The 14,082-nt window shown below is 36.7% G+C and overlaps 1 protein-coding gene across 3 annotated transcripts in view; it reads left to right on the plus strand.

Annotated features, from left to right (window-relative positions):
- LOC115226204 (sex peptide receptor-like) overlaps positions 1-2,541 on the plus strand; it is a 37,587-nt gene extending 35,046 nt beyond the window's left edge. For 2 of the 3 annotated variants that reach the window (XM_029797219.2, XM_036514908.1), the window contains one exon: positions 946-2,408. In XM_029797219.2, coding sequence (XP_029653079.1) covers positions 1,176-2,246 — 1,071 coding nt within the window. In that variant the 5' untranslated portion in view covers positions 946-1,175 and the 3' untranslated portion in view covers positions 2,247-2,408. Of the gene's footprint in view, positions 1-945; positions 2,409-2,508 lie in introns of those variants that run through there. The other variant, XR_005004243.1, reaches the window with a different exon arrangement.
- Positions 2,542-14,082: the final 11,541 nt, after the last annotated feature.

Raw genomic sequence — 14,082 nt, forward strand, 5'->3', positions numbered from 1 at the left:
ACTGTGGCCATGCTGGAGCACCGCCTTTAATCGAGCAACTCGACCATGGGACTTATTTTTTGTAAGCCCAGTACTTATTCTATCAGTCTCTTTTGCCGAACCGCTAAGTTACGGGGACGTAAACACACCAGCATCGGTTGTCAAGGAATGCGAGGGGGACAAACACAGACAAACAAACATATACACACACATACATACATATATATATATATATATATATATATATATATATATATATATATATATACATATATACGACAGGCTTCTTTCAGTTTCCGTCTACCAAATCCACTCACAAGGCATTGGTCGGCCCGGGACTATAGCAGAAGACACTTGCCCAAGATGCCACACAGTGGGACTGAACCCGGAACCATGTGGTTGGTTAGCAAGCTACTTACCACACAGCCACTCCTTTTTTTTATAAATATAAATATATATAAATGTATATATATATTTATATTTATAAAGATATAAACATATATTTATATTTATATCTATAGACATAAATAAATATAATAAATATATCATCATCATCATCATCATCATTTAGCGTCCGCTTTCCATGCTAGCATGGGTTGGACGGTTCAACTGGGGTCTGTGAAGCCAGAAGGCTGCATCAGACCCCAGTCTGATCTGGCAGAGTTTCTACAGCTGGATGTCCTCCTAACGCCAACCACTCCGTGAGTGTAGTGGGTGCTTTTTACGTGCCAGACGGGGCTGGCAAACGGCCACGGTCGGATGGTGCTTTTTATGTGCCACCGGCACGGGAGCCAGGCAAGGCTGGCATTTTTATTATTATTATTGTTATTATTATTATTATTATTAATATTATTGTTGTTGTTGTTGTTGTTGTTGTTGTTGTTATTATTATTATTGTTGTTATTATTATTATTATTATTTATTAATTTATTTTATCATCATTATTATTTATTTATTCTATTGCAGAATTCTCTACGTTTGTGAGTTTGACACTTGAAACCAGAACTGAATCCATTCCTTGGTCTTCAACCTTCGACACTTTACTCTGAACACCACGCTGCGTTGATGCCATTGCTCGCTTATATTTCGTAAACCTCTCCACCAGTTCACACACCATCCACCCATCTAAATATCTCGAGCTACCATCTAGTTTCAGAAAACCTCTTGCCCGGAAATTCACCGTTTATTAATCCGCCATGGATCTGGAAAATATGACATTTCGTTCAACGGGCTCTGATGTCGATGCGAGACATGTCCTCGTCGAAGGCGTCTTACCGCCTGCCTGCATCTGTGGAATCGTCGGCATTATAATCACATTGATAATATTAAGCCATAAACACATGGCCACCTCCACCAATACGTACTTGATTGGATTGGCAGCTGCGGATTTGATGTTTCTGATTATTGTTTCGTTGCGTCTGTGGGGTGTGATGGTCTCGCATAGCGACTTGAACACCTGGGAGATATTTACCGCTTATTCGGAGATTTTCTTGCGAATGTTCAACCTGATTTCCGTATGGATGATAGTCATGCTTGCCGTTGAACGCTTTATAGCCATTTGCATTCCTTATAAAGCGATGGACATGTGCACGGTCAACCGATCACGGTGCATCGTGGTTTTCATCTACATCGCTGCTTTCGTTTGCCAATCACTGCATTTCGCCAAGTACAAGATCGTGGCTTCGCACACCGAATTTAACGAGAGCGAATACACGCTGCACCACACACAGCTCTCCGGAGACGTTCTCTTCACCATCATCTACGGATGGGTTTTCGAAGGCCTGATCGGCGTCATCATACCATTCGTGTTAATCCTGGTCTTGAACAGCCGTCTCATATACGAAATACACAAATCAACACAATACCTTAAGCGACAGATTGGTGCCAACACGCGAACCAGCTTCGACATCAGTTCAGAACAAATGAAAATCACAACAATGTTGATCGCGATGTGCGTCGTCTTCCTCATCTGCCAGGCTCCGTATGTTCTCTACAATTACGTCATTAGCATCCATGCCGGGAGCTTCAGGGGCCAGCACCATTTATTAATTATGGCAGTATCAATCCTGTTAGCGGCAATGAAATCAACCATAAACTTTGTGCTTTACTGTTGGTTCAGCGAAAAGTTTTGGACCACTTTTAAAAGTCTGTTGTGCTTCAGGTGTGCAAAGTTGCGCAACCTGACCCAAAACCAATCAAACGGTAACCCAAAGAACATAAACCCCAGAAATAATTCCGTCTCCAATTCTAAAGAAACTACCATTTAATTCTACGCGATTCCCATCTTCCAATCTCCACGCTTACCAGTCTGTCTCTGTTTCATATACATACATGCATACATACATACATTACATATATACACACACACATACATACATACATACATACATAGATACATACACATACATACATACCCCCACAAATATATACAATCATACACATACATACATATGCATATATATTTACACACATACATGTAGATATATACAAACATACATACATAACATACATACATACATACATACATACATACATACATACATACATACATATATATATATATATATATATATATATATATATATATATATATACACAAATTGAGATAGGGGTTGTGAGTGCAACCCTCCATGGGATAACGTATATCCAATATACTGCTAGTGAAGTACCCAACAAAGTTAATACATAAATATTAAGGATTGCGATGCAATCAATTCATTTACTGTATTATATGGGCAAAGGTAAAATGTTTTGCCACAAATTAATAATACAAGATAAGAAAATGGAGAAATACATCTAAATCATTAATCAACTACCAGATAATACCCAATCACATAATTTATTGAACCACCACATAAGAACATTAAGGTTAAACAAAACAGCGTAAATGAATGAGTAATACAATACAATAGGTACAATCATTATAAGAGGATATAAATAAATAAATATAAATAGATATAAATAGCTGTAAGATATAATATTTATATTTATATCTATTTATATTTATTTATTTATATCCTCTTATAATGATTGTACCTATTGTATTGTATTACTCATTCATTTACGCTGTTTTGTTTAACCTTAATGTTCTTATGTGGTGGTTCAATAAAGTATGTGATTGGGTATTATCTGGTAGTTGATTAATGATTTAGATGTGTTTCTCCATTTCCTTATTTTGTATTATATAATATATATATATATATATACATGCATGCACACATACACACATACATTCTGCTGTACGTGCATACACAAAATTACATACAAACCACATATACACACATAAGCTACATACATATAATATATATACATATATATATATATATATATATATATATAATATATATATATATATATATACATATTATATATGTATATATATATTATATATGTATATATATATATATATATATATATATTATATATACATATATGTCATTGTATTCATTTGACTGTATTTATCTATTTATTTTTCTTATTTATGTTATGTCCGAGAAGCTGCACAAGGACACAAGCGGCCTCGTACCACTTACATCATAGTTTGCACCCCCTCCACCCCCGAACCCTTTAATTATTTCCTTATTTTCTTTTTCATTTTTTATTTACATATCCATTGAAACGGTTTTCACTTCTGCCCCTCGGTTCAAATATAATTCACCAATTGTAGAGATCCCCGGACTTAGACCTGTCCCACTGCGGACATCAGGTGGTGTTCTCTGTAATCTTTCTGTAAGTACACTATGATAAGAATGCCACGGTAATGTTTTGGATAAATATCAACTGGAATTATTTATGTTAGCATAGTGTAATGCCCATTTATAGACATGTTTGTAATTTTCTTGTATTATTATTATTATTATTATTATTATTTATTTTTTATTTCTTTTAACAACTTTTAAGACATCTATAATTGAAATAACCCGAAAAACATTTCCCCCTGGACCATTGCTAGATCACACTTTTACCTACGGACTTCGAAGCCCTATGACGGAAGATTGTATATTTTAAATATATTGGGCTTCCAGACTCCTTTCCTTTTCCTGTTTATTTTGGACGCTGTTGTATTAACTCTGATGAAGCTCCGTGTTCTACTTTGAATGTCCTACGAAGATGAAGAATGTTATTTTCGCAATTCTTTGTAGGCACTGAAGGGTATCGGAAGCGGAAACAGCCGTAAGAATTGTTATGTCACATAAATGTTATGTCAAGTTTTGTATTAAATAATAAGCTATAGAAATGGTCCGATTGATTTGTTTGTTGATCTGAGATTTTCTCTATTTTCTGATTATTTACACACACAACACACACACACACACACACACACATATTAATAATAATAATATGACAACAAAAGAATGAATGAGACCTCGATATTATGTAAATAGAGGAATTTATATATAAATATATAATAAAGGACAATCAGTTAGTTGTCATAATAATACTCAGAGCTTCAGATGCCGGGTCCAATAGACATCCTCATCAATTACTAAGACAAAACATTTTTGTTTTAATAACTGATGAGGATGTCTTTTGGCCCTGGCATCCGAAACTCTGAGTATCATCATGGCAACTTACTGATTGTCCCATATTATATATATATATATATGTATATAAAAGAAAAAAAACCCTTTTATCAATTCAATAATGAAGAATTAAATTATACCATTTAGAAAAATGACATATTATACAAAGATTAAATATAAGATAAAACATATAACGATGATTAAGTAATGTGCAAAATAATAAATAAAACGTATATATTTAGTAGAATAACGACACGTGTTTCGTGGCTGTATTTAAGAAATGATTATAGTAAAATCACTTCTAATTTATACATATATATATTATATTTGGTGAAATTTGATTTAGTATTTCTAAATTGAATTTTTCCCTGTAAGTTTGGAATAATATTCCCTTATATTATATTAAATTAGAGATAAAACCACTATTAGGCAAATCATACAATGAAAACCTTAAACCAATACATAAGATTATTTAATTAATATTATTTAAATATATAACAAAATTATTAAAAAAATTATTTAAAAAAATTATTAAAAAAATTATTAAAAAAAAATTATTAAAAAAATTATTAAAAAAATTAACACATACATACACACACAGGAATATATATGCAGACACATTATAGGCATACATACATACATACAAGCATGCATGCATGCATACATTCAAACATGCATACATACATGCATTGTGAAAATTGACTTGTGACCGAGTAACCGAAGAAGACCACTCCTTAGGCTCAAAATACCAAGTTATGAAACCAGTGACGCAACAGAGATCGAGACGGCCAGAAACCAATTCCACTTTATGTGTGTTGATACAACTTTACCGTTTCCTAGAAGGAAGTTCTAACAAGAATTGGGAACCCTTCACTCCCAGTGAATATACACATATTGAGGCAGGTGAGATTGAAATCAAATTCAATGACTGGCATCCGTCCTTGTGGAGCGCTAAGAGCACCATCCGAGCATGATCGTTGCCAGAGCAACAAACTGGACTCCGTGCCAGTGGCACGTAAAAAGCACCATTCGAGCGTGATCATTACCTGCGTCGCTTTACTGGCACTTGTGCTGGTGGCACCTGAAAAAACATTCGAGCAAGGTCGTTGCCAGTGTCGCTGGACTGGCTCCTGTGCAGGTGGCACATAAAAAGCACCATTCGAGCGTGATCATTACCTGCGTCGCTTTACTGGCACTTGTGCTGGTGGCATGTGAAAAAACATTCGAGCGAGGTCGTAGCCAGTGCCGCTGAACTGGCTCCTGTGCAGGTGGCACATAAAAAGTACCATTTGTGTGTGGTTGCTTTATGCATCTTAATTACTATATATAAAAACTTTACACACACACCCACACACACACACACACTGTGGAAAATTGCTGAAACAGGGACTTTTTTTTGTTGTACTTTGATATTGTCAAACCGACATTTCCTAATTGTTTTATTACACACTGGCTTCCGTGCCGGTGGCATGTAAAAAGCACCATCCGACCGTGGCCGTTTGCCAGCCTCGTCTAGCACCTGTGCCGGTGGCACATAAAAAGTACCATCCGACCGTGGCCGTTTGCCAGCCTCGTCTGGCACCTGTGCTGGTGGCACGTAAAAAGCACCATCCGACCGTGGCCGTTTGCCAGCCTCGTCTGGCACCTGTGCTGGTGGCACGTAAAAAGCACCATCCGACCGTGGCCGTTTGCCAGCCTCGTCTGGCACCTGTGCCGGTGGCACGTAAAAAGCACCATCCGTTTGTGGCCATTGCCAGCCTCGTCTGGCACCATTGCCAGCCTCGTAAAAAGCACCATCTGTCAGTGGCCATTTGCCAGCCTCGTCTGGCACCTGTGCCGGTGGCACGTAAAAAGCACCATCCGACCGTGGCCGTTTGACAGCCTCGTCTGGCACTTGTGCCGGTGGCACATAAAAAGCCACTACTAAACTCACAGAGTGGTTGGCGTTAGGAAGGGCATCCAGCCATAGAAACATTGCCAGATCAGACTGGCTTGGTGCAGCCTCCTGGCTTCCCAGACCCCAGTTGAACCGTCCAACCCATGCCAGCATGGAAAGCGGACGCTAAACGATGATGATGATGATGATGATGTAAGTATCAAATAAGACTACTGAACCTCACACACCATATTTACATTATCACAACACATTTGTGACGACAATCGCCCCCAGAATACTTTCATGCTGTTTGTCCCCTATATCTTTTAATCTTCTTCATTAATAATATTATCAAACTAAATGACAAAAAGAGGGAGAATTACCTTACTGCAATTTATCACAAAAAAGAAAAAAAAAATCAGCCATACAAACAAGAATTTTATCTTTGATGGGAAGTTGGTGAGCTGGCAGAACTGTTAGCACGTCGGGCGAAATGCTTAGCGGTATTTCGTCAGCCATTACGTTCTGAGTTCAAATTCCGCCGAGGTCGACTTTGCCTTTCATCCTTTCGGGGTCAATAAGTTAAGTACTGATTAAGCACTGGGGTCGATGTAATCGAATTAATCCGTTTGTCTGTCCTTATTTGTCCCCTCTGTGTTTAGCCCCTTGTGGGTAATAAAGAAATAGGTATTTCGTCAGCCATTACGTTCTGAGTTCAAATTCCGCCGAGGTCGACTTTGCCTTTCATCCTTTCGGGGTCAATAAGTTAAGTACCGATTAAGCACTGGGGTCGATGTAATCAAATTAATCCGTTTGTCTGTCCTTATTTGTCCCCTCTGTGTTTAGCCCCTTGTGGGCAATAAAGAAATAGGTATTTCGTCTGTTGTTACGTTGTGAGTTCAAATTCCGCCGAGGTCGACTTTGCCTTTCATCCTTTCGGGGTCGATAAATTAAGTACCAGTTACGCACTGGGGTCGATGTAATCGACTTAATCCCTTTCTTTGTCCTTGTTTGTCCCCTCTATGTTTACCCTTGTGGGTAATAAAGAAACATATATATATATATATATATATATATATGTGTGTGTGTGTTTGTGTTTGTGTTTGTTCCCCCAACATCGTTTGACAACCGATGATGGTTCGTTTACGTCCCCGTAACTTAGCAGTTCGGCAAAAGTACTAGGCTTACAAAGAATAAGTCCCGGGGTCAATTTGCTCGACTAAAGGCGGTGCTCCAGCATGGCCACAGTCACATGACTGAAACAAGTAAAAGAGAGAAAAGGGAGAAAAAGAGTACACTGTATAAGTTGTTCCAGGCGGTTGGCTGCCTGGACTACAAATATGTGATTTGGAGAATCAACAAGGACCTGGTTTCTGGAAAAGGAAACGTATCCAGTGCAGAAAGATATCAGTAGCGACCTCGTGAAGGCACATGGCTCAGTGGTTAGTGCGTCGAGCGCACGATTGTGAGGTTGTGAGCTCGAATCTCAGACTGGGCTGCATGATGTGTTCTTGAGCAAGACACTTTATTTCACGTTGCTCCAGTAATATTAGCAAATGAAATATGTATAAGAATGTGCATTGTTCGTGTTATTGAAAAAATTCTATATGTGGCTGAAGATTGCTCGACATTTTAAAACTGATGTAATACTTACAGTGTTAAATAAAATGAAGTAGCATGAAACAATTGTGCTACTCTACCTTGGATATCCTTGTTGCTTATTTTAATTATATATATATGTATATATATATGTATATATATATATATATATATATATCTAGCAGTATCACCCAGCGTTGCTCGGGTTTGTAAGGGAAATAACTATATAAGCATTTTTAGAGAGTTACTTCCCTTATATAAACCGAGCAAAACTGCATTAAAAATGCGGAAAAATGATGGTAAATTATTTTTAAAATCGTAGACTCATCGTAGACGCGCGCTAATACCCAGAAGGGTTCAATATGAATCACGACTATAAGATACCCGCTTTTGGTTACACTGCACCGCAAAATGTAGGAGTAGTTAGGAATCTAAATTAGAGGAGACAGAGTCTCACACACACAACTTCAATTTTATATATAAAGATATATATATATATATAAATATATATATATATATACATTATATACATATATTGTGAACATACCACAAAGCAGTCTGCAGGTTTGAACATACAACAAATGGGATGCGGTGTAGGGGTTCTGTGTCCCCGATAATTTCACCACACGACTATTCTCACTGGAATATGGTCGGCATCTCATCTCACCCCTGTTTGTCATCCTTGAAAAATTTTATTATTCCACTGAAAATGTTATTTCATGAAATTTCACTCCCCACCACGACCACCACCAAAAACCACCCCCACCTCCCCAAGTGCTGGCACAATGACGGCCCCCCCGCCCCATTACTTTATCTTCTTAAATATTCTGCATCCTCAGCCCCCCACCCCCTCACCCATCTTATCGTTTCCTCATTAACCTACTTTCTGCTGAAGTAGGGCTTGGCACTGGCCAGAGAATAGAAGAGACCATATCCTTTGTACACCACACACACACACACAACCACACACAGACACAACCACACACACACTTATATAGCTATACATACACACACAGAGTCACACATATATATATATATTTGTATAACTACACACACACATACATATATATAGCTACATACTCGCATATACACACTTATATAGCTTCACACCCACATGCACATACATACACACTCACATATTTACACGCTTATATAGCTACACACATAAACACACACACACGCACTAGAATACATACTTATATAGCTACACACACACTCATATATGCACTGACAGATATAACTACACACGCCATATTTACTATGTATAAGGAAACCTTTAATTTTAGGGTCTTGAAATTTGGAAAAACAGTTTTGCAAGGGATTATAATATTGGGTTGTCCGGAAAGTTCATGTCAATTTACAGTAACTCACCTTTTGGTTTATTTTAGAACATGGTTGAGTCCCTAAAATACGATTTGACTACACCTCCATTCAGAGCACAGTTTAAGCTATCCTTTCGTGGAAGAAGGTTTATGTTCCTATAACCTGTGTTAATTCTGTAACCCTTTAAAATGGAAGATGAGAAAGTTCATTTTCGGCACTTGATGTTTTGGGAACCAGACAAAAATTGCTGCAGCTCGGCTGGGATGTGTTCCCCAACCCTCTATATTCACCAGATATTGCTCCTTTGGATTTCCACTTATTCATGTCTCTGAAGAATAGTCTTAATGGTAAAAATTTCAATTCCTTGGATGACGTAAAAAGATACCTTGATGAATTCTTTGCCATGAAAACACCTCAATTCTGGGAAGAGGGTATTTTCAAGTTAAAGGAAAGATGGAGACAAAAACAGGTGTATAAACAACAAACAGATGTATTAGTTTAACGCTCGGGAAGGTGAGAAAGTCTTTTTATGTTTCGAGCCTATGCACTTCAACAGAAAGTTCAAAAGGGTTCAAATGTCATGGTGTATTGGAGGGATTTTTCATCAACCGAAGAATCTACTGAAATCCATATATATATATATGTGTGTGTGTGCATATACATATATATATATATATGTATATATACATTTATATATATATATATATACATACATATACATATATATAATATATATACATATATACATATATATAATATATATATATATATATATATATATATACATACATATATATGTGTGTGTGTGTGTTTGGTGTGTGCATATATCTATATATATATCTATATATACATATATATATGTCTATATATATATGTAAATATATGCATATATATATATATATACATATATATTATATATGTATATATACATATATATATATGCCACATATATATATGTATATATACATATATATATATATGTCTATATATATATATAAATATATATATATATGCTAATATATATATACATATATATAGGTATATATACATATATATATATGCACATATATATATATACATATATATATATGAATATGTATGTATGTATATATATACATATATAAATGTATATATACATATATATATATATATGTATATGCACACACACAACACACCACAGACATATACATATATATATGGATTTCAGTGGATTGTTCTGTTGATGAAAAATTCCTCCAATACACCATGACATTTGAACCCTTTTGAACTTTCTGTATTTTCCTCATTGTGTTCCCTTCTGTTGAAGAGCATAGGCTCGAAACATAAAAAGACTTTCTCACCTTCCTGAGCGTTAAACTAATACATATATATATGTATGGATGTATCTGTGCGTGGTTGTGTGTGTGTGTGTTTGTTCCCCCAACATCGCAAGTGTCTTCTACTATAGCCTCGGGCCGACCAAAGCCTTGTGAGTGGATTTGGTAGACGGAAACTGAAAAGAAGCCCGTCGTATATATGTATATATATATATATATACATATATATGTATGTGTGTGTGTGTTTGTCCCCCTAGCATTGCTTGACAACCGATGCTGGTGTGTTTACGTCCCCGTAACTTTGCGCTGCGGCAAAAAGAGACCGATAGAATAAGTACTAGGCTTACAAAAAATAAGTCCTGGGAGTCGATTTGCTCGACTAAAAGGCGGTGCTCCAGCATGGCCGCAGTCAAATGGCTGAAACAAGTAAAAGAGAAAAAGGAGAATTACGACAATTAAAAAACAGTTAGAAACACATCATGTGTATGAAAAAAAGAAGAAAAAAATACCCTGGAAACGAGAATAGACTTCGTATTTAATGGTAACATGTAGGGAGCGCCTCATACACCCACCTTTGATGGTGAATCTGCAAGAAAACGGAACGCTCTCTTTATTCGGCTGCACCTTTTGTCGAAGTCAGGTTGGAGTTACCGTTCTTTGCTAAGATGTAGTAATGTCCCTTTGATGAAACTGATAAAGAGCGCAGGAGTTGCTTCCCCTTTATGAATGGGAACCGGTTACGATTTTTTTTTTCTTTCTATTTGGTCGAACAAAATTTATGAGGACGAACGGAGCTGAGAATGAACACCGATAGATATCAGAAGACCCTGATATGTAACAGTTGTTCCTTTCCATGAAATAAGCACATCTTTCCTATTGCGTAACGAGAAATGTCAGAAACCCAAACTAGCATAAGAACTAGCAGCGTCACCCGGCGTTGCTCGGATTTGTTTCGACCCTTTAGAATTGGAATTTTTGGAAAATTAAAAATTTTGCATTATGTAGCTTGTTATTCTCTTTATGTGTATATTTTTCTGGTTGAAATACATCGAAAAATGGTGACACAGCAGTTAAAAATCGTAAAAAATAGGGATTTTCATAGAAAAAAAAGCACCTTTTTGATGTAAATAATTTTTGGTGTTAACATGGTCCAATTTGAATTTTTTCTTCTACGGAAGAAAGAGCAAGCCTTCTTCTATCATACTCTCAATTTTGGTCAACTTGCGCCGCAGGGTCTCGGAGGAGATAGTGTTAGTTGAAGGCTACCAAACCTGCCATACACAGACAACTTCAGCTTTATATATATATATATATAATATATATATATATATATATACATATATACAATGGGCTTCTTTCAGTTTCCGTCTACCAAATCCAACTCACAAGGCTTTGGTCGGCCCGAGGCTATAGCAAAAGACACTTGCCTAAGGTGCCACGCAGTGGGACTGAAACCCGGAACCATGTGGTTGGTAAGCAAGCTACTTACCATGCAGCCACTCCTATGCCTATTGTTGATATACAGGGTGTCCACAAAGTCTGGGTACATGGAGATTAACACATACTTTAAGAAATTATTATTTCTTATATTTAACTGTTTATGTTAGGATTTTATTTACTCCATGTACCCAGACTTTGTGGACACCCTGTGTGTATATATATATATATATATATATATATATATAATATATATATATATATATACAGCAGCCATATTCCTACCGCTCTATGTCGTGCTGGTGAGACCCATATTGGAGTACGGGATTCAAGCTGCTTCTCCTTATCTCCTCAAAGACATACAGCATCTCGAAAGAGTCCAGAAGCTGGCTACCCGCATGGTTCTTGGTCTCAAGAATTTGTCTTATGAAGAAAGGCTGAAGACGCTCGACCTTTATTCTCTAGAAAAACGACGACGCCGTGGTGATCTCATTCTTGCTCACAACATCATAAGAGGAAAGTGTAACCTCTCGAAAGAGCTGTTCTTCACTCCTGCTCCAGAGCGTCGGCTGCGGGGTCACTCCGAAAAGCTCTATCTGCGACGATTTCATCTCAATCGAAGGAGAGGGGTTTTCTCCGTCCGGGTTGTGGATCCGTGGAATAAGCTGCCGGACGAGATGGTGAAGATGCCGACGACCGCTCGGTTCAAAGTCTCCCTTGACCACAAGTGGCCTGAACTCTTTACATGAACACCACCCTGTACATAACTCCATGTCCCCCTACATGGCCTTGCTTTTTGCTTTTTGAGCCAAAAAATTAACTAACTAATTAACTAACTAACATATAAATATTGTACTTGATGGCAGAAAAGAATTAAAGGTAATGCTATAGCATTGTTATAATCTTTATTATTATTATTATTGTTGATATATATATATATATATATATATATTGTATTTGATGGCAGAAAACAGTGGTTCTCCAGCAGGGTCCAAATTCGATTTTGTTGTTAAAATTTATACACATTAAATCGGTTATATTTCTACAACACATAAAATATTTTAACAATTTTCTTATAAAAATCCTGAGAATATATATTATTAACAAATATAACGGGGTTTTATTAAACATCAAACAGCCGTGGGGGTCCCATTTGAGTAAAATAGTTCTCAAAGGGGCCGTAGGTAAAAAACAATGGTTGACAGCCACCAGAAAGATGCCTGAATATATTATATGGACCCCAATTTCAGCAGTGTATGCTTAGGGAAGACATTTTCATATGTAGGACCTGGGGTGAATTTCTGAGACATTTTGAGGGGGAAAATGAATTTTATATACCATTATATATGGTATACATATATATACATCTCTCTCTCTCTCTCTCTTTTTTTATACGTATAAAAATGTTGGCAGTGTGTCCATATATCTGAAAAAGCCCTCACTAAAACAGAGCAGTAACGTATCTAAATGCTGTTATGACCATTGGTCACTCTATGACCAGAAATATATTTAACTGCATATAAGATACTAGCAGTATCGCCCGGCGTTGCTCGGGTTTGTAAGGGAAATAACTATATAAGCATTTTTAGAGAGTTACTTCCCTTATATAAACCAAGCAAAAATGCATTAAAAATGCGGAAAAATGATGGTAAAATTTTTTTTAAATCGTAGACTCATCGTAGACGCGCACTAATATCCAGAAGGGCTCGAAATGAATCACGACTATAAGATACCTGCTTTTTGTTAAACTACACCGCAAAATGTGGGAGTAGTTAGGAATCTAAATCGGAGTAGACAGACACTCACACACACAACTTCAGTTTTATATATAAAGATATGCCAGCAGCCCAATATATATATATATATATATATACACACACACACACACATACACACCATATATAATTAAAACATAATTGATACCCCTGCTTGTTGTTCCTTCACCACTCTTTGCCTTTTGATTTCTGAAAATTTGAACTATATACATGTGTATAGACCAGTGCTTTTCAAACTTTTTGCTGGAGCGGAA

Source organism: Octopus sinensis, linkage group LG29 (assembly GCF_006345805.1).
Source record: "Octopus sinensis linkage group LG29, ASM634580v1, whole genome shotgun sequence".
Lineage (NCBI taxonomy): Eukaryota > Metazoa > Mollusca > Cephalopoda > Octopoda > Octopodidae > Octopus > Octopus sinensis.